The sequence below is a fragment of the Schistocerca gregaria genome, chromosome 4 (genome assembly GCF_023897955.1).
Source record: "Schistocerca gregaria isolate iqSchGreg1 chromosome 4, iqSchGreg1.2, whole genome shotgun sequence".
Classification (NCBI taxonomy): Eukaryota; Metazoa; Arthropoda; class Insecta; order Orthoptera; family Acrididae; genus Schistocerca; species Schistocerca gregaria.
The window spans coordinates 184,421,267-184,440,892 of NC_064923.1; the positions used below are offsets into that span (position 1 = coordinate 184,421,267).

General features: G+C 41.0%; 1 protein-coding gene across 2 annotated transcripts in view; it reads right to left on the reverse strand.

Moving 5' to 3' along the window:
• Positions 1-19,626, reverse strand: part of LOC126267159 (glutamate receptor 1-like) — a 1,368,697-nt gene that overhangs the window by 318,108 nt on the left and 1,030,963 nt on the right. For both annotated transcript variants that reach the window (XM_049972106.1, XM_049972105.1), the window contains exon 7: positions 18,648-18,812. In XM_049972106.1, coding sequence (XP_049828063.1) covers positions 18,648-18,812 — 165 coding nt within the window. The remainder of the gene's footprint in view (positions 1-18,647; positions 18,813-19,626) is intronic.

Genomic DNA, 19,626 nt, shown 5'->3' on the forward strand with positions numbered 1-19,626 from the left:
CCATGGGTCGTAACACATCTGAAATGTAACGGACACTGTTCAAAGTGCCGTCAATGCGAACAAGACGTGACGAGACCTGTAACCAATGGCACCCCATACTATCACGCCGTGTTATACGCCAGTATGGCGATGAAGAACAGACGCTTCTAATGTGCGTTCACCGCGATGTCGCCAAACACGGATGCGACCATCATGATGCTGTAAACAGAACCTGGTTCCATGCGAACAAATGATTTTTGTCATTCGTGCACCCAGTTTCGTTTTTGTGTACAACATCGCAGGCGCTCCTGTTTGTGATGCAGCGTCAAGGGTAACCGCAGCCATGGTCTCCGAGCTGATTGTCCATGCCCTGCAAACGGCGTCGAACTGTTCGTGCAGATGTTTGTTGCCTATTAACATCCCCATCTGTTGACTCAGGGACCGAGACATCGCTGCACGATCCGTTACAGCCATGCGGATAAGATGCCTGTCATCTCGACTCCTAGTGATACGAGGCCGTTGGGATCCAGCACGGAACCCACCGATCACATATTCTGCTAACAATCATTGGATCTCGACCAACGCGAGCAGCAATATCGCGATACGATAAACCGCAATCGCGATATTCTACAATCCGACCTTCATCAAAGTCGGAAACGCGATGGTACGCATTTCTCCTCCTTACACGATGTATCACAACTACGTTTCAGCAGGCAACGCCGGACAACTGCTGTTTATGTATGAGAAATTTGTTGGGAACTTTCGTCATGTCAGCACGTTGTAGGTGTCGTCACCGGCGCCAACCTTGTGTGAATGCTCTGAAAAGCTAATCATTTGCATATCACAGCATCTTCTTCCTGTCGCTTAAATTTCACGTCTGTAGCACGTCATCTACGTGGTGTAACAATTTTAATGGCCAGTAGTGTACATACTCGTATATTTACCTGCGGTATTTCAGTAAATTACTTCGCGGGTAACGTAAAGGATACGGAAAAAAGCCTCGTTCACTGGAGAGGGCATCTCTTCAAGTTTAGGTTCGTAGTGGCGTAGTTGTAAAGCGCACCATTAGGGGTCAGGTGTTTCCGAATGTGTAGAGGAGTCACCTGCGCCACACTTTCGAGTCGAATATGTTTGCGCATACAGATAGGCAACCCAGTGAGCAGATTTTCAGGAAAAACTGGCTTCCCGGGCTACAACACAGATTTTAATGTATTCCACGCACGTGAGCCTCCGCTCCATTGACGTTGCCCCATCACAGATATTTCCTACACTGAGCACAATTCGAAGTTAAAAACTTGGAGGGAACCTGTACCCACAAATATTTGTCTGTTTCCTGTGTGCCTTGTATGTCTCGCATAGTCATCTTCTGAAACCCAGAGGTACTTATCTTTTCTTCTTTCTCTTGCTACTGCCTTTATTCCAGATTTGTGCGCAGGGTCGGCAGGGTTACGTACGGATTTGGCATGGCGAATTTTAAGGAGTAGCCGGATGCCCTTTCTGCTGCCACACCATACCCCCCGGGACGGAATTAGTGTACCCCAGCTGTCTGCGTCTAGTGTAAATCGTGAAATAGTGTGAATGTGTTGCAAATGTCTGCGAGTCGTGGAACTGAGGCGGAACGTGGGGACCAGCCCGATATTTGCCTAGTAGGATTTGGAAAACCGCCTAAAAACCATATCCAGGCTGGCCGGCACACCGGCCGTTGTCGTTAATCCGCTGGGCGGATTAGATTTGGGGCCGGCGTGCCTACCCGAGTCCAGCAAGCAGCGCGTTAGCGCTCTCGGCTATCCTGGCGGGTCCCTGAGGTGCTTATCTACAACCCTATAAATATTTCATATATATTCAACACACATTAGATGTGTTCCTATTCAGATTTCATGTGAATCGTGTCGAAAATTTTGATTCTGCCTGAGTAGGATATGTCGTGGACCGTTTGCAGTGGCTCTGTTTTCCAGAGATAAAAATGAAACTAACACTCTTTACCTACGAATTCCTACTAACACTATCCGACCAAAGGTATTTTACGAGGGCGTGCTGAAAAGAAATACCAACAAATTTTTTATGTGAAAACTCTTAAAGCTTTTTAAGTAAAACAAATGTTAATAACATTCTATATTTTAGTTCTTCATTTTTACACATCAGTGGCGTTCGCCCTACAGAGCTCCCAACTGTAGCGGTGTAACACGGCGGTATGTAACGTAACTATGTTTGTGTTTGAGATGAGCGTGCTGGAATCGAGTTTCGAATTCTGAGACATCGTGCTCTCTTCAGACACCTACTCCCTGAGCATTACAGTCCCACGCCACACACGACCGCCGCGAGATATGCAACAATCCGATGTCTTTAGTTCACTCTCATCGATCACTCTACATACCGTGTCGACTTGGCCCATCCGATTTTCCTCTGTTTCCAAAACTCACTTTGATAGGAACTTTGATAGGAACTCATTTTGATAGTGATGAAGCGCGTTGCAAGCAGAGGTGAGCTTGTGGCTACATCGACACAGCGAAACGTTCTAGTGTCAATATAAAGAAAATGGTCTCTCGTTAATAGAAATGTGTTCTTCTTTGCCAGGGTGACTATGGTGAGGAATAAATATGTAGGCATGAAGAATAAAGATACAGAATTTTAATAACTTTTGTTTTGTTCAAAAAGCTTTAACGGTTTTCACATAAAAAAACTCGGAGGCATAATATTTTAGAACGTCCTCATAGATCTATATTGTACTTACAAACGAGGAGTCATGGTTGTACAAAATTCGATTGAAATTTCTACATATATCCTAATTTATGCGTCTATGTCATTATCCCCCACCCCTCACCTTCCTCTATAGAAGGTTGGTTGTCCTTACTTTCACAGTGTACCTCTCCAGAGAGTTGGTTCAAATGGAACTTACAACTACTTAAACCTAACTATCCTAAGGACGTCACACTCATCCATGCCCGCGGAAGGATTCGAACCTGCGACCGTAGGGGTCGCGCGGTTCCAGACTCCAGCTCCGAGAGCCGCTCAGCCACCTCAGCCGGCTCTCCAGAGAATAAGTGATATCTAATTGGTGAACATCGAACGAGTAGTTTAGGAAACAGACGTGCAATCAGTGTACATGTGTACATGATTTTTATAAAATGTAGAGAGGCGCCACTTTCATAATAAACACACACTCTTTAAAATTAACGTAGCGAAAAACAAATAAACTGCCGGCCATTAAAATCTCAGCACCACGAAGGATAGCAACACATTTTTACTTATTCTGCTGCGCAGTAAAGTAAAAATAACACATGAATAAATCTTTAGGTGATTAGAGGTGTGTACGGTGAGAAATTCAACACACCGGTCTGCCTCCTCTGGCAGGGGAAATGGCTACAATCCGGCTGCGCGCTATGCCGAACTGATCTTGTATCATAGGTATGAGCAGTCATTCCAAACTGCTTCAACTCTACGCCACGATTCATCATTCATAGTGGGCGGCAAGTGGACGCATGCTACTCTCTCATAAACCCGTGACATAGATATGTGTTATGGTATTAGACGAGCACCCTACGCACAGGACAGCATGAACAACAAATTGTCTTGTCGAAGGGTAACATCATGGAAATCCAGAAAATAGGGCCACCAATTCATCTTAACACACTGGATTTCCAGTGCCTGCTACCTAAATTACCTGCTATGAGAACCGGAAGTAATCGTGCCGTTTACCAAATGCCACTCTTATACCATCATTTATTTCATTATTTATTGATGCATTTATTTTACCTGGCAAGATTAGGGTCTTCAGGTCCTCTCTTACACCTAACCAGGCATACTCAGATTGAACAAGTTACAGTTTCTACATAACATTAAGGACATATAACGTATTATGCAGTATTGATGTTAAAGAAAAAAATAGATATTATAACAGTAGTACAATGATAATTATAACAATAAAAAATAATTATAACAATCAAGAATAATAATGATAATAATAATAATAATAATGACTATGTATATGAAAGTAAACATACTTTTCTTTTGTGAATGTCAGTCCCATTGTTAGTTGGGAATTTTCTCGTTATTTCTTGCAGCTTGTGAGTTATTCTCATCGAGCAGAGACATAAGACGATAGAATGGGGTGAAAGAGATATATAAGAGGTAGATAGGTTAGAGGAAGAGAAATAGAATGGTAAAATTCGAAGCTGTGATGGAGAGGAGAAAGAAAGAGATGGGAGGGGCACAACAATGGTGGCTATACCGTCCCTAATATGTAAGTTTTGAGTTCCCCCTTGAATGTTGAGTAGTTCTGTATAAGACGCAGATCACAGGGGAGCGCGTTCCATAGTCGTATGGCTGAGATGGAGAATGACACGGAGAAAGATTTTGTGTTATGTAAAGGTACAGCCAAGATGCTAGACGTATCCGATCTGGTATTGCGATTGTGGAATGATGATAGGTGTTTAATGTGAGAAGATAAGTATTGGGGGCACCAGTGGCTAAGAAATCGATGAGGTAAGCACATCGTGTGGAGATCGCGTGCCTTATGTGGGCGTATCCAACCTAGATGGGAGTATGAAGGACTGATATGATCATACAACCGAATATTGCACACGTATCTAACGCAAGCATTCATCACTAGCTCGAGGCATCTAGAATTTTCACTACTTGTGCCGTGTTGAACTACATCGCAGTAGTAAAGATTAGGCAAGACTAGTGTTTGGACTAATTTTTGTTTAACATGGGTTTGAAATATTTTTCTAAATTTTTGAATTGCATGTAGGGAGGAGAGCGATTTCCGGCAAGCTGTGACTGTTTGTTCTTCCCACTTTAAGTGTTCATCCAAGATTATTCCAAGGTCGTTTACTGTTTTTTGGTATGGTAGTTGAGTACCATTGAGGAGTATTTTAGGGACTGTTTCGCGAAAGTACCGGCTGATTAACTTTGGATGAGATATAAGTATGACCTGGGATTTCTTGGGGTTTAGTTTCAGACCTAGGTTCTGTGCCCATCGAGAAACAGAGCAAAGATCTGCGTTCATACTTGCTACTGCGCCAGCAATGTTTTTGGGGCTTCATCATGTTAAGTGACGATAACGATATCGATGTTGGCGAATTCAGTCTGGTAGTGAGTTAGTTAAATGTTTAATATATCATACGATAAACTTCATGAAGGAGAATGTGTCATTTAAACAGAAACAGAACACAAAAAAAATGAAAGGAATATTTGTGCTACTGTATGCGGGACGTTCACAAGTTTTCTTCTGTTTAAATCACGAATTACTTCTGTTCGAGAATTAATCTATGGTATAGATGGAGAAAGGAGAAAAATCTGTAATCAACACTTGAACACGTGATGGCATTAGAAATTTTGTTTCCGTATCAAATACTTTCATAGTCGCGTATTTAACACCTTTCTGTGTCAAAGTTAGAATCATCAAAGTGTAACATGGATTTTCCTCAAGTCATTTTTGCTTCTAGTGCTGTTCCTGTGAATGTTTCTGATACTCTCAAACTCAGATAGATTGTTGACAACTATTTTCATAACTGAATAAGTCCGATTCGAGAGTGTGATTAACATTCCCAGCTGCTTAACGGGATTCATGCAACATGTGTGTGTGTGAACCCCATACATAATTCTAACTACCTTCTTTTGCGCAATGAATATTTTTTGCCTAAGGGAGCATGTCTTATACTTTGAGAAATGTGTAAATGAAATTATGCAAAATTTCTCAACTTACTGACTTCATATGCTTATGTTGGTCAGTTTCTCTTACGGCAAAAGTATCCAAACCTAAAGGTTTTAGCGGGTCTGATATATAGATTTTTCAGTTTAAGTTTTCATCGATATGACACATAAGAACTTAAAGTTTTTCCCTTTTGTACACTACCCTTTCGACTACAAAAATGGATGATTTATTTTTTCAAGCTTCAAAGCTAGCCCATTTGTGGAAGATCAGTCAGTAACTGTCACAAACCGAGCGAGGTAGCGCAGTGGTAGCACACTGGACTCGCATTCGGGAGGACGATGGTTCAATCCCGCGTCCGGCCATCCTGATTTAGGTTTCCGTGATTTCCCTAAATCGCTCCAGGCAAATTCTGGGATGGTTCCTTTGAAAGGGCACGGCCGACTTCCTTCCCTAATCCGATGAGACCGATGACCTCGCTGTTTGGTCTCTTCCCACAAACAAACAACCGTCAGAAAAACCTCATTTACTTCATTTATTGTTGATACTTCTCTGCTTGATATTATAACGATGCTTGTGTCATCTTCCGACAGTGTTGATCATGCCTCCTGGTGCAAACTAAGTGGTATCATTAACATAAAACGTAGAACAGTAGTGGCCCCATGAACGAATCTTGTGAGAATCTCTTTATAATTCCTCGCCATGCCGATGATGTGGCGTCCCTCTGTGTATTATCCGACCACCATAATGTGACATTGTGCTTTATATTTTTTAAGCATGAACTAAACCAGTTCGCGGTGAACTACAAGGTGTACAACTTTGCTCCCGTCGTGTGCCAATAGGTGCCGACAACGGTAGGTAGCGACCTAAAGAAACAGATCGCAGACACCAGGCATTTAGCTTGGACCTCTGTCAACATAACCTCATTCAAACATTAGTGGATTTGTGTTTGGATCGAAAAGTTGTTGTTGATTGAAAATGTCAGTTTACGACCCTAATTCTCGTCATTTGCTGGAGGTGTTACTGTTTTGTTTCAGTATGAAGAAAACTGCAGCTGAGTCTCATCGAATGCTCTCAAGTACTTATGGTAAGGACGCTATTAGGGAAAGAACATGTTTTGAGTGGATTCAACGCTTCAAGAACGGTGATTTTAACGTCGGAGACCGGCATAGTGGTGGAAGAGAGAATGTTTTCGAAGATGCAGAATTGGAGACATTGCTGAATGAGGAATCGCGTCAGACTCTAGATTAGTGGGAGGGACACAGCAAGCCATTTCAAAACGTCTCAAGGCTATGGGCATGATTCAAAAAGAAGGATCTTGGGTCCTGTGTGAGCTGAAACCAAGAGACGTTGTATGGATTTTGTGTGTTTGTGAACAGTTGCTTCAGAGGCAAAAACGGAAGGGATTTCGGGATCGCATTGTGACCGGGGACGAAAAATGGGTTCATTACGATAACCCTAAACGCAAAAACTCATGTGGACATCCCGGCCATGCTTCCACGCCGACGGCCAAACATAATATTCACCGCTCCAAGATTATGCTATGCATTTGGCGTGACCATCACGGCGGCCTGTACTATGAGGTGTTAAAACCAAGTCACTCCATCATAGGTGCTCGTTAGCGAATGCAGTTAATGCTTCTGAGCAGAGCATTAAAAGACAAACGGCAGTGAGAGGCACGATAAAGTGATTCTCCAGTACGACAACGCTCGACCCCACGTTCCAAAAGAGATCAAAATGTACTTGGAAACGTTAAAATTGGAAGTCCTATCCCACCCGCCGTATTCACCAGACATTGCTACCTCTGACTATCACCGGTTTAGATCAATGGAACATGGCCTGGCTGACTAACACTTTCGATCTCATGAAGAAGTGACAAATTGGATCGATTCGTGGATCGCTTCAAAAGATGAAAAATTTTTTCGACGCGGGATTCGTACACTGCCCGAAAGATGGGAGAAAGTAAGGCCAGCGATGGAAAATACTTTGAATGATACATGTGTAACCAATTTGTTTCATTAAAACCTCAAATATTAGGGATCAAACGGCGGAAGCAAAATAGTGCAGCTTGTATATTTTCCACGAACAGAATATTGTGACCACGGCAATCAAATACGTTCGAGAAGTGACAAACCATTTCAGATAGTGACATTTTATAATTTAAAGATTTTTATTATTTTCTCAATAAATGTATAAATAGCTATCTCAGTTGAGTGGCCCTTTTTTAAACCCAAATTATGATTGGGTATGTATCCCCTCAGCGTAGCTGTATGTGGGTGACAAATGTAGGCAGGTGTTTTTCTTTCAACAAAATAATTTAAAAGACACTATTAAACATGTTTTTCACTGGGTGGGAACTGGAAATTTTTTTATCGCTGCTTGGATATCCGCTGCTTCGCTCGATAGACTTTTTTTATTTAATCGACTTTTCATGCTGTTAACAAATTGCCTCACCTTCTAAGTTTTTCACACTAAATAAGACCTATAAACATTGTCTTTTCCGAATGTACCTCTGACCAAAAAGCGATGCTTGTAGCTGGAATCCTATGTTTTTTTAATTGTGCCTTTTACGTTCCTGTGCAGATATTTCCGTAGCAACTTTCATCCCCTAACTAATATTTATTTATATCAAACAGAGAAGTGAAACACCAGTCTTCATAAATTAAGCTTTAAATTTTTTTTAATGTAACGAAATACTTTCCTAAAAATGTTCATTTCCTATTGCACTCCCTTAACGGTTTGAATTTCCAGAAACACTGGAACACGTACTTTTTTACGTCTAGCCTGGAAGTCAAGTACCAATTGTCATAGATATAGCCTTAAAAATCCTTTAGTGGTTCTTTAGTAACTATTTATTTTTTAAATGGTTCACCAACTATTTTATCCCCTAAGTGGTTGAATTTCCAAAAATGATGTTTTATTTTCTGACTGAGAAACCAAATACCAGTTTTCATAGTTCCAGCTTCCAAATTCTCTTAATAACGACATATTTTCAAAAAGCCTTTCATCCTCTATTTCACCCCCTCATTAATGGAATTTCGGACAGTCCCTTCTTAAACGGTGGCTTCAGTATGGGCTGGGCAATGATTAGTCATTCAGTAAGTCAGTCAGTCAGGACGTTGCCTTTTATGTATAGAGATATGCCATATCCGCCGATCTAGCCTCGTTCCTACAAACTATCGTACGGGCGCCCTTGATGACAACCAAGGAGTGCACTGTGAGACCTGAGTTTCTCCCGACGTGTACATTATTCGAATAACTTACGGGAATGCAGCTGGGTGACGTCGCCGACAACCGCCGATATTTCGACAGAATTTTAACTGCAATACGTAAGCGCTGCGCACGGGACTATTCCGGAAAGCTAACACACACACACACACACACACACACACACACACACAGTGTAAACAATAGCGCCATCACGAAACCACAGGAGTTTTAGTTGTGTGATTTATGTGTGTGTATGTGTGTGTGTGTGTGTGTGTGTGTGTGTTCGCGTTGCGGAATTGTTGTGAAAACCGAGGCTTTAAGTTCCGTTGCACAGCGCTTACTTGCTGACTTTGCTGGAGTTTTGCCTTGATAGTCGAGGAGTGCTTTTGTGGAAAGGTCGTGGTTGTGTACGTCACTCGACTGCATTCCCGTAATGTATTTGAAGGAGTCTATTACCGTGCCAAAAAGTTTTCAAAACTGTTATAAGCCATGAAACTGGGCGGTAATTATTGATATGACCTCTTATTGAGAGGCGGAACAATGGAATAATTTAATTTACTAAACAAAATAATGTAAAAAATGTATGCATAGATTGTAATTTTTAGTATACACCATACAGTGTTCAGTATACTGAAAACTGCAGTCTGGACATAAAAATTTGTTTTCTTTAATAAATTGTATTAAGAGCCCCAACCTAATGCAATTTACTAAATAAAAAAATTCAATGTAAAAATCTTTTTAAGCTCAGACTGCAGTTTTCAATACCACTGTATAAGGTATACAGAAAATTGCAACTCTGAAAGTGCCGGGCTTCACTAGTAATTTAATCTCTCACGGCAGATATGGTGAATTAAAAATGAATTACACAAGTGACTAAGAACATTACATATTACAGAGCCACTAGTTATAATTGATTTTCAGGGATACTATCCAACACATGTTAAGCTTTGAGAATTATGACGGTCTTCTTATTTCAGATGGGGATATGAACCTGAATTTTTTTCACTGAATGCCCTCTGTATCGCTTCTTCAGTCCAGCGCTTTGCTCTAGTATCTGATCCGTCTGCACCAATTTCTCACTCACTTTTTTACTACATACGGGAATCATTGCTTATTCTGGCTAAAGAGTACACGTTCCTTCTCCATTGTGAGGATACTCTTGATACCTGCAGCCATCCATGGTTACTTTAATGACTTCCCAGTATTCCATTTAATTATCAATTTTGTAAAACGGCTTTTAGCTAGTGATACAAATTAATTAGAGCTATTAGTGGGTTCACTGAAAACGTCATCCCAGACAATATTATTCAAGCTTTCTTTAAAATCTTTAGTTGTTTTATCATTAATCATTTCTTTGTCGTTGTAGCCTTCACACATGGATTCGTCCATCCTTTTGTTGTATGCAGAATTGGCTGCAAAGAAGTCAATTTCCCAATCTAAGGTACGTAAAATGATAATGAGCGTATGGCACTCGTAGCCGGGAGCCTCCTCGCGGGGTGGTTCGGCCGCCGCTCCACAAGTTCTTTAACTCCACTACGGCGACTTGCTTGTGAATGAGGATGAAATGATGATCACAGACACACAAGACCCAGTCATCTCGAGGCAGATAGAATCCATGACCCCGCCGGGCATCGAACCCGGGACCCCGTGCGCAGGAAGCGAGAACGCTACCGCAAGACCACGAGCCGCGGACTCAGGGTACGTGATGTGACTGTATGCTCTTACATGGCCAAGCATACAACATGTTAGTCCTCTCTCGCCCCAGCCACACGCACTGGACCATAAAAACTTCAACATGGCGTTGAATATAAATGAGACGAACATTTCTTAGAAAGGAAACGAGTCTAGTATTGTAAAAAACAGGCACTACAACTGTAAAGGTCATAACGATACACACTGCGAACTAAAAAAAATATTTGTCGTAAATAAATGGTACTGATATCGAAAAATGCACTTTATCAAAAATGGTTCAACCGGCTCTAAGCAGCATGGGACTTAACGTCTGAGGTGATCAGTATCTTAGACTTAGAACTACTGAAACCTTACTAACCGAAGGACATCACACACATGCATGCCCGAGGCAGGATGCGAACCTGCGACCGTAGCAGCCGAGTGGTTTCGGATTGAAGCGCCTCGACCCGCTCAGCCACAGCGGCCGGCACACTTTTTCTTTACGGGATATACGTACAGATATTTTTGTATGTGGTACCTTAAATTTTACACACATGAATCTACATTAAGCCTTCAGTCCGGAACCGCGCTGCTGCTACAGTCGCAGGTTTGCATCCTGCCTCGGGCATGCATGTGTGTGATGTCCTTAGGTTAGTTAGGTTTGAGTAGTTCTAAGTCTAGGGGACTGAAGACCTCAGATGTTAAGTCCCATAGTGCTTAGAGTCATTTGAACCTTTTTTTATGAATTAAACACTCTTCCCACAAACATGTCACATAATTTACTATCGCAGGTTTTCTGCAGTGTTGTAACTGCACCAATAAGAGGGCCACGTCTGTTATTATAAACTAACCTGTTGCCCAGTGGAAAATAAGCGTTAAAGGCTTGCTTTTGCCACATGTACTTGGAGGTGCTACCCAACCGAAAACCATAACTTCTAATAACTATAATTATGGGTCTGCAAATCAATTAAATACTGATGTAATGTGGTTTCAGTACGCCGTTCTCAGGCACCAATAGAAATATCTGCACTTATACCCGTTACTCGCCTATACGTCAAGAGGAGATTGCAAATACGCCATTTCGAATATAAGTACTTTTCAATGGAAACTCGAAAAGAGTTTAATAAGAGGCAATTTAACTAATTGTGACGAAACTGATTCGAGTATCATAAAAACGGCTATAGCGGAATAAACTGTAACTAGTGCTGGAAAATACACTTTACCTATTTAGCTCAAGAGCAGATTGCGGTATGCAATTTCGATTGTATGTGCTTTTCAGAAGTGAATCGTAAATAGACATCAAGCACATTACGTATTTGGCAGGAATAAAGTGAATCGAGTACCATAGAAACAAGCTATGCATCTATAATGGACATAAAAACATGCAGTATGACTTAAAGGAATATATATTTATCGAAACAAATCTAACATAGCGTCGAACAATACACTTGAGCTGTATATATCATGAGGACATTGTGATACCAAGTTACGAATGTGTGTACTTTTCAAGAGTAAATGGAAACTTTATTGAGAAGAAACCCTTTAAGTATTTGTTGAAAAGAAACTAAAACGAGTATCAGAAAACCGCTCTACAGCTGTTATGTACCACGACACCAGTACGAAAATAAAGTTTAACACAAATAAATTGAAGCTAGTAAAGGAAATACGCTGAAACGGAGACGCAGTGCCGAAAGTGTGTACGGGGTGTCAGTTATTGAAGTATATGAAATAAAACCGTCATAATTTCTGAACGATTTGCGTTAGGATGTTCAAAGTGAACGGTTGGCTGCGAAGCATGATGGGAATTAGTATGTCACGTATGGTTTGGTTTAGCGGCGAAGCCCACTTTCTTTTCAATGCGTGTTTGCAACTAATCTACGTTTTTTAAACATATAGTTCAATAATTGTTGCCACATAGTTATCAGTGGTAAACTGAAATGATCACAAAGTTAACTCTACGAGTACATAGGATAGAATACGCATAGAGTATCGTACAACAGTTGTACGACTGTAGTTGAGACCACAACATACAATACGAGCTTCAAACAAATTTACCGTAAGTAAATCGAACCTGGTATCGAATATACATTTTAGTTATGCACTTGTAGTGGAGACTGCAATACGCAATTAAAAATACATGCATGTATCAGTGGTAAACCGAAATAGATACCATGCATAAAATGTCAAATGTTTATCGGAATGGAAACGAGGTAAGTATCTTCAGAAAGCACTTCAACTTTAGCGGGTAACACGATACGAAGGAATAACAAAAAAGATATTTATCGTAAAGAAAAAAAAAAGATTGCTAACTCGACCAAATACAGTTATTCCGTTTTAAACAGAAAAAACAATATTTTGTTTCTCATACATAGCAAAGATTAAAAATATAATTTCTCTCGTAAACAACGACATCAGATAGCGCTATAAATCTTTGACTATAAAGAATTTTAAATCGAAATGGGGATCAAGAAGTGACGTCACAGCAACGATTCCATTATGTCACTCGTCAAAGCATTTATCATCGCATATTTCTGTTGACCTGCCACGGCCAAAATTCACTTCTGTTTTGTTATCTCCAAACCACACTAAAAGCTGATCTCATTTGTGCCATGCAACAGAGCTTCCAAATAATGTAATCAAACCGTTAATCTTTGGTACGAATTTGCACGTGTCTATCGAAGTTCAAGAGACACCTAGCACGTCACGAAATGACACGAGTTCATCGAAGCCCAAAGAACTTCTTGAGCATTGCAAAGCTGGATAAGTACAATGAAGCTCAAGGGACAACTCTGGGGTCATGGATACGCTCAAATCTATCAAAGACCCTTCTAGGGTACCACATAATTACGAAAGTCCACTGAAGCCTTGGGAACCATAATCGCATGAATCATTACCTTTTTGTGGTGCCACTTGTGTATCCGGTCGACCTGAATAGCGGACCTCAGTCTCCGATGTGAGGCGTTTTCCAGAAAACGGGAGAGGGAACTGAGACACCCATGCATACAGCGTCTCCGTTGCCTGTTTTACGTCACCTACAGCGGAGTTGCTTATTTTCACTTGGTGCCCCACGCGTCTCTCTTTATGGCGGCCGGGCGTAAGTGAAACACAAAGTTGGGGTGGGGGGGGGGGGGGCTGAGAGGGGCAGCGAGTTGTGAGCTAATGTAATAAGCCTTGTGACAGCCCGCCGAGCGCCCCGTATAACTTTTACAGCGCTTCCTACAGTGTCAAGTGGTCGTTGTGAAAACATAAAGGTGTGCGGCAGGATGCTGTCGGGTAACATAAGGGCTCCTGATGCCAGCGATGATCGCCAACAAAGCCTGCGTGTCTCTGACCTCCTGCAGAAGGAATTTTAAAGTCACTCACACCGGCCGATACCATTGTTTGGGCATTCCGATCATTTCCGTTTGTGAACGAGGCACTAGATCCATTATCTCGTGACAACTTTCACTGTTACTTTTGTTGGAAGCGACCAAGTTTTTCCTAACTCCGACATTCCTTTTTACCAGCTTTACTACGCGACATACTACCGTACGCTAACGAACAAAGTAATAAAACTGAGCTATTTATTATCTTTTTTTCTGATAAGTCGTGGAGCTTATGTCCGAGAGCATGTTTCACAATTAAAAGCCGTCTTACAAAAAAGGTCACGTTAGTTCAAAGGCATCTGTGGTCATTTTAGAGACTTTATAGGATTTGAAAAAATTATTTCTCTAAAACTCTATTTCTTTTTAGCGTAACAACAACACCAAAATAGCTGTAGGTGCGACACATCAAGTGACAGTGAAACTATCTGATGTGTAAAATGAGACATTTACTCGTATGTGCATGAATACGTTTCATAGTTATAAGACGTCTTACAAAAGTCGTCCGATTTGTTCAAAGGTATCCGTTTTCATTTCAGAGATTGTACAGAGATTGAGGATTACACGCCTTAAACTCTTTTGTTCTTTAACGTCACAACAATACAATGATAACTGTGGGTGGGCAACATCAAGTTAAAGTGAAATGTAACTGAAACATTTAACGATTAACTTGATCTAAAACTGCGAAATAAATCGACAGAAATGCCAGAAACCTGTCAAGCCTTGAAGTCACCAATAATGCTAACCTGAGTACTATACGTCACGTTTGTATTACTATTAAAGTGAGAGATAAATAGATGGGAATTAAAAAGGTTATGGATGCATCAAGAAAAATACGATTATTATAGATGTATTTGGTTCCAAGCAAACCGTCCGTCGTAGAAGTTCGGAGACTGATTTTATTCGCGACTTGTAAGCGATGCCAGAGCTGTATCTACGGTGGCAGTTTGAACTAACATCGGCAAACAACAGGTGAAAATTGTAACAGATGTGAGCGGGATGTGTTAAGTACGAGTAGAAGATTTGCGGGCGTTGTGTGACAATATTTTTGTTATGTATATTGTTGTGAAAAAGAGAAAAAAAGTTTGCAAAGTCTGTTCAGAATCACCAAACAACCCACGTAGTGGTGGACGCCTGCCCCGACTTGAAAAGTGAAATTAATGAACCATCATATTCATCGGTTCATGTATTGTGCTTCAGGAATCCTGCAGTTATGATCCGTCCTCCACAATGTGGGACACTATGGATGTCACAGTCAGTAGTGAAATGCAGACAGTTCTCGTCTGGAAAATGTTATCAAGGGTAACGAGACTTTATATTATCAATAGGAACCTTGTACTAAACGACAAACCGCAAAAATCAGCATGAAGAGTGAACGCTTTACTGACACTACAGACATTCACGCCAATGTGACACATAAGTTTAACAACAGCCCACTGAACAAACACTCTGGGCAGTTTCATATGGCTCTACGAACGTTCTGTGCGTTGTACTCAATAACAGAGGCATTAAAACTGTACATATGGAACAGCTGAAGCATTAAAACTACCACCTTATCGTTTCGTTACTTCTTATTAATGCAGTCTCGAAACTTCTTGGAGTGACTGGGTAAGTTTCCAGGCATTTGAATAAAACTATTCAGTGGCAATTACTGTATAGCCTACCGCATTATCTCTATGTTTTTAAAACATTTTTGAATTATTGTTATCACTAAAATGTTTTCATCTCTTTCCGCTGCATTCTCTTCTGTATCTCACTTATATCTTCTGCAAGAGTTTGTCAGATTAGGATGGAATTTATAAAAGTAGGAGTCAAGAATCGTTTTATAACCAAAGAGTAATATACGCACACACACACTTACAACGGTCTTTGGTTATGCAGATAGAGTGAACTTTAACTCCTCCGACAATTTTTCAGAGGTGCACAATGCAACAAAACAGGACAAAATGTCTTGGTAGGCATGTGCTTTAAAATGCATACCTCAGGACCCATCACCTCTTATTCAATGGAAGATATGCGTTTCACAGCAGTGAAAATAGACAAGTGCTTACAGCTACTACGACCCTACAGGGCCCATACTTACTACACATTATTTTCTTGTTTTGGTTCAAAGCACCACCTCCCAAAATAGAGATATCAAATACTAGCGTATTGAAAAGTGCTCATAAGTCTTAAGATATGCATTTTAAAGTACATCTTGACCAGACATTTTTTTCTTGTTTCGGTCCATACCACCTCCTGTGCAAGTTTGTCGGTGTAGTTCTGGTATAATCATCAAGCATTGTAGTTTCTTCGTTCTGTCTGTTATAGAAACACTGACGAAATATAAAATCGCAACACCAAGACGGAATTGCGCGACATACAAGAAAGTTGACAGGCGTCTTTCTGCACCTGAAAGATGACGTCTATTCAGATTTGGCGCCAGTCCCATAAGAGTGGCACTAGGAGGCCCACTATGAGGGCGATAATCACGTTTGATCTAAATACACGCTATAGCGGTCGTTACAACAGATTTAGCGTAAGTAGATGTTAGTCAAGAACGTCTTTAGGGCGACAAAACCGCTATTACCTACACCTGTCAGTGTTTGAACGAGGTTGTGTAATAGGGCGACGAGAAGCTGGATGTTCTTTCTGCGATATTGCAGAAAGACTTGGCAAGAATACAGGCACTGTACATGATTGTTGGTAGTGGAAGCCACGGGAACATACGATCGCACGACGGACAGTCACATGGCACTATCGAGAGTCTAACAACCCTACCACAACAAAGGTCAAAAATTAATTATGATTGTAGTGTTGCTCCCGCTGATAAATATTGCATTTTCGGGCAACAACAAAGTTATATTATGTAGCAGGTGTCATTAGAGCACAGTTAATAAAGTCATTTCTTGAAATAATGGATAAACTAGGCACTCATCTTTTCGTGTTTCCCCACGCTGGTTTCGTTGTGAACTCATAGCTCATTCGTCGAAAATCTAGGTAGTGATGATTCCAAGCTCGGATGCAAAGAGGTCTAGGTACTATTGTGCGATATTCAAAAGTTTTATAGATGTGTTTCATAAATCATTCTTGAAGATTAAACTTTTGCAAGTTAGGGCAATGGTGATGTAAAAAAGTGATCAGCACTCCGAATTTAAGTTACACTTCTTTTTTATTACTTTTGTTCCAATATCACGTAACTCGTTCAAAAACATCACTTCACAATATAAAACATACTGGAAAAAATCTTCCTCACTGTTGAAGTTCACATTTCATAAACTGACTACAATTTGCGACTTTTTAACATGAGGACCAAAGCTTGACTCTCCAATAACCGCTTATGCGCCAAAAAATCAGAGTTACAAGTACGTCAATGATCATAGTGAGAAAAGAAAGAATACACATAAGAATAATATCGTTGCAATATATACATATCGATGTATCGAAGTACCTCTACATTAATGAAATCAAATCTGAATGTTGTCACAGAAATATGTTAACTATTTTACAGAAACATAGTAGCATATTGCTTGTATCGAGAGGTTGAGGTGAGGTGCCGTAATGGTTACGTAATTCCAGTACCATTACAAGAGGAAGGACCGTCATGTCCGGGGTTAGCCTCTGGCGTATCGTACTGCATCCGCAGCAGCAGTGTGAGCAGCAGTTGGCACCACAATGACACAACTAACTGTTACAAATCGGTTACTTCAAGCATAGCCCCGAGCTAGACGTCCTATAGTGTGCATTCCACTGAGCCCTAACCACCGACATTTGCGACTTCAGTGGTGTCGAGTGATCATTGGTCGGCAGGGTGGAGGTCTTTTGTGTTTTCTGATGAAAGCTGGTTCTACTTCGTTGCCACTGTTGGCCATATGTTGGTAAGATGGAGGCCAGTTGAGGTTCTGCAGTCTGTCGGAGTGCTACACACACTGAACCTATTCCTAGACCTGTGGTTTGGAGTGTGATTTTGTATGACAGCAAGAGCACTCTCGTTGTTATCCCACGCACCCTGACTGCAAATCTTTACTTTTGCCTGATGATTCGACCTACTATGCTGCCATTCATGAACAGAAATCCGGGGGTATTTTCCAGCAGGATAAAGCTCTCCTACATACCGCTGTTGTAACCCAACATGCCCTACAGAGAATCGTGCCTTGTCCTGCTCTGTCACCAGATCTGTTTCCAATCGAGCACTTACGGGACGTCATGGGAGAACAACTCCAGCGTCACCACACTCAGCATTGGCTGTCCCTTTTTTGACCAAACACAACATTCTTGGAACTCCATCCTACAAAGTGACATACGGCACCTGTACAACATAGTGGACACTCGATTGTAAGCTTGCAGTGAACATTCTAGCGGCAACACTGGTTATTAATGTACCAGATTTTCACAATTCCGTCGGATTATCCGCATTTATATTAACCAGCGATCTTACAATGTTAGCCACATAAATATGTTACCTAAACAAATGTATTCCCGAAATTCCATTCCTCTACTCTAATTATTTCCAGATCTTGCAATTTTTTCCTGTCAGTGTATATGAAAAATTTTTATGAGCAACTATCACGGTATAAACGTACATGCAGGAACTAGTGACTATAATACCGTAGTTACAGAAAGTAAATGCCAGTATAAGGCTACGCACTTAGTTTAGCGATCTGTGCGGGACTGCAATAATATCTTTAAATAGGGAAAATGTAGTTAGTTCTAGAAGGAGCGGCCGGATATGGGCTGGCTATCCTCCGCGCACGATACGTCGCGGATACAGCAACCTGGAGGAGAACACCCACCGAGATGGAGTCGCGGCCCGCGCCCGGCGTCGTGTCCGGCTCCAAGCGCCTCCAGCCCTCCAGGAAGTTCCGCACGAAACTCCGGCTGGAGTCCACGATCCGGAATCCGCTAATGTTGATGGCGCCGTACTCGATCACCTCCGTCTCCCACCGGTCGTCCATGATCTATACAATACCAAGCAAGTGTCACTAATAGGTAGTCACATCACAATACTGAGGAATTTCGTTAACTTACGTAATATTGCAAACACAAATAAATCTTTGGATCATGAAGTGGGAGGCCGCGTTGTATATTGTTGTTTGTGTAATCACAACAACTGTGTGCAGTTGTGTTTCACATTATGACGTACATGAATATTTCGAAAGCTTTGTTAAAACATCGATGAACTTACTTCGAAAACCAGTTAAAATACCCAAACTTTTATTGCTTTTATCCGCATTCAGTTAAATATCTATCAGTGCCACAAAGTCACAAAACTATGAAAAAGCTCAGAACTTTTAAATAGTTAGAGTAATAAAATGTTCAATTATGGAATTACAGTATGATAATAACAATGTTGATAATAACTTCTTCATGCTACAAATATTAAAAATCATGTAGATATGAAAAGGGAGTCACCCGGCGAAGGTTTGAGTAACCCCGAATTAAAATGGTTGGAACAGTTAAACATCCAATCAGCCTTACTTGTATATGAAGAGTGTTGTCTAATATTCAATACATAATAGTGAATTATAATCCCATGCTTAGATGTGAAAAACTACTATAGGCTACTCTCGACTGCCATAAGTAAGCGTGGGCTAATGTAGTTTTCCTAGAAGCTTTGCTCACAAGCGAAGGCCACGACTTTGGGATCACGGATTTACTTCAAACTTGGTACACCATTAGTAGGTTAAAATGGTTCAAATGTCTCTAAAAACTATGGGACTTAACAAAATGACTCTGAGCACTATGGGACTTAACATCTGAGGTCATCAGTCC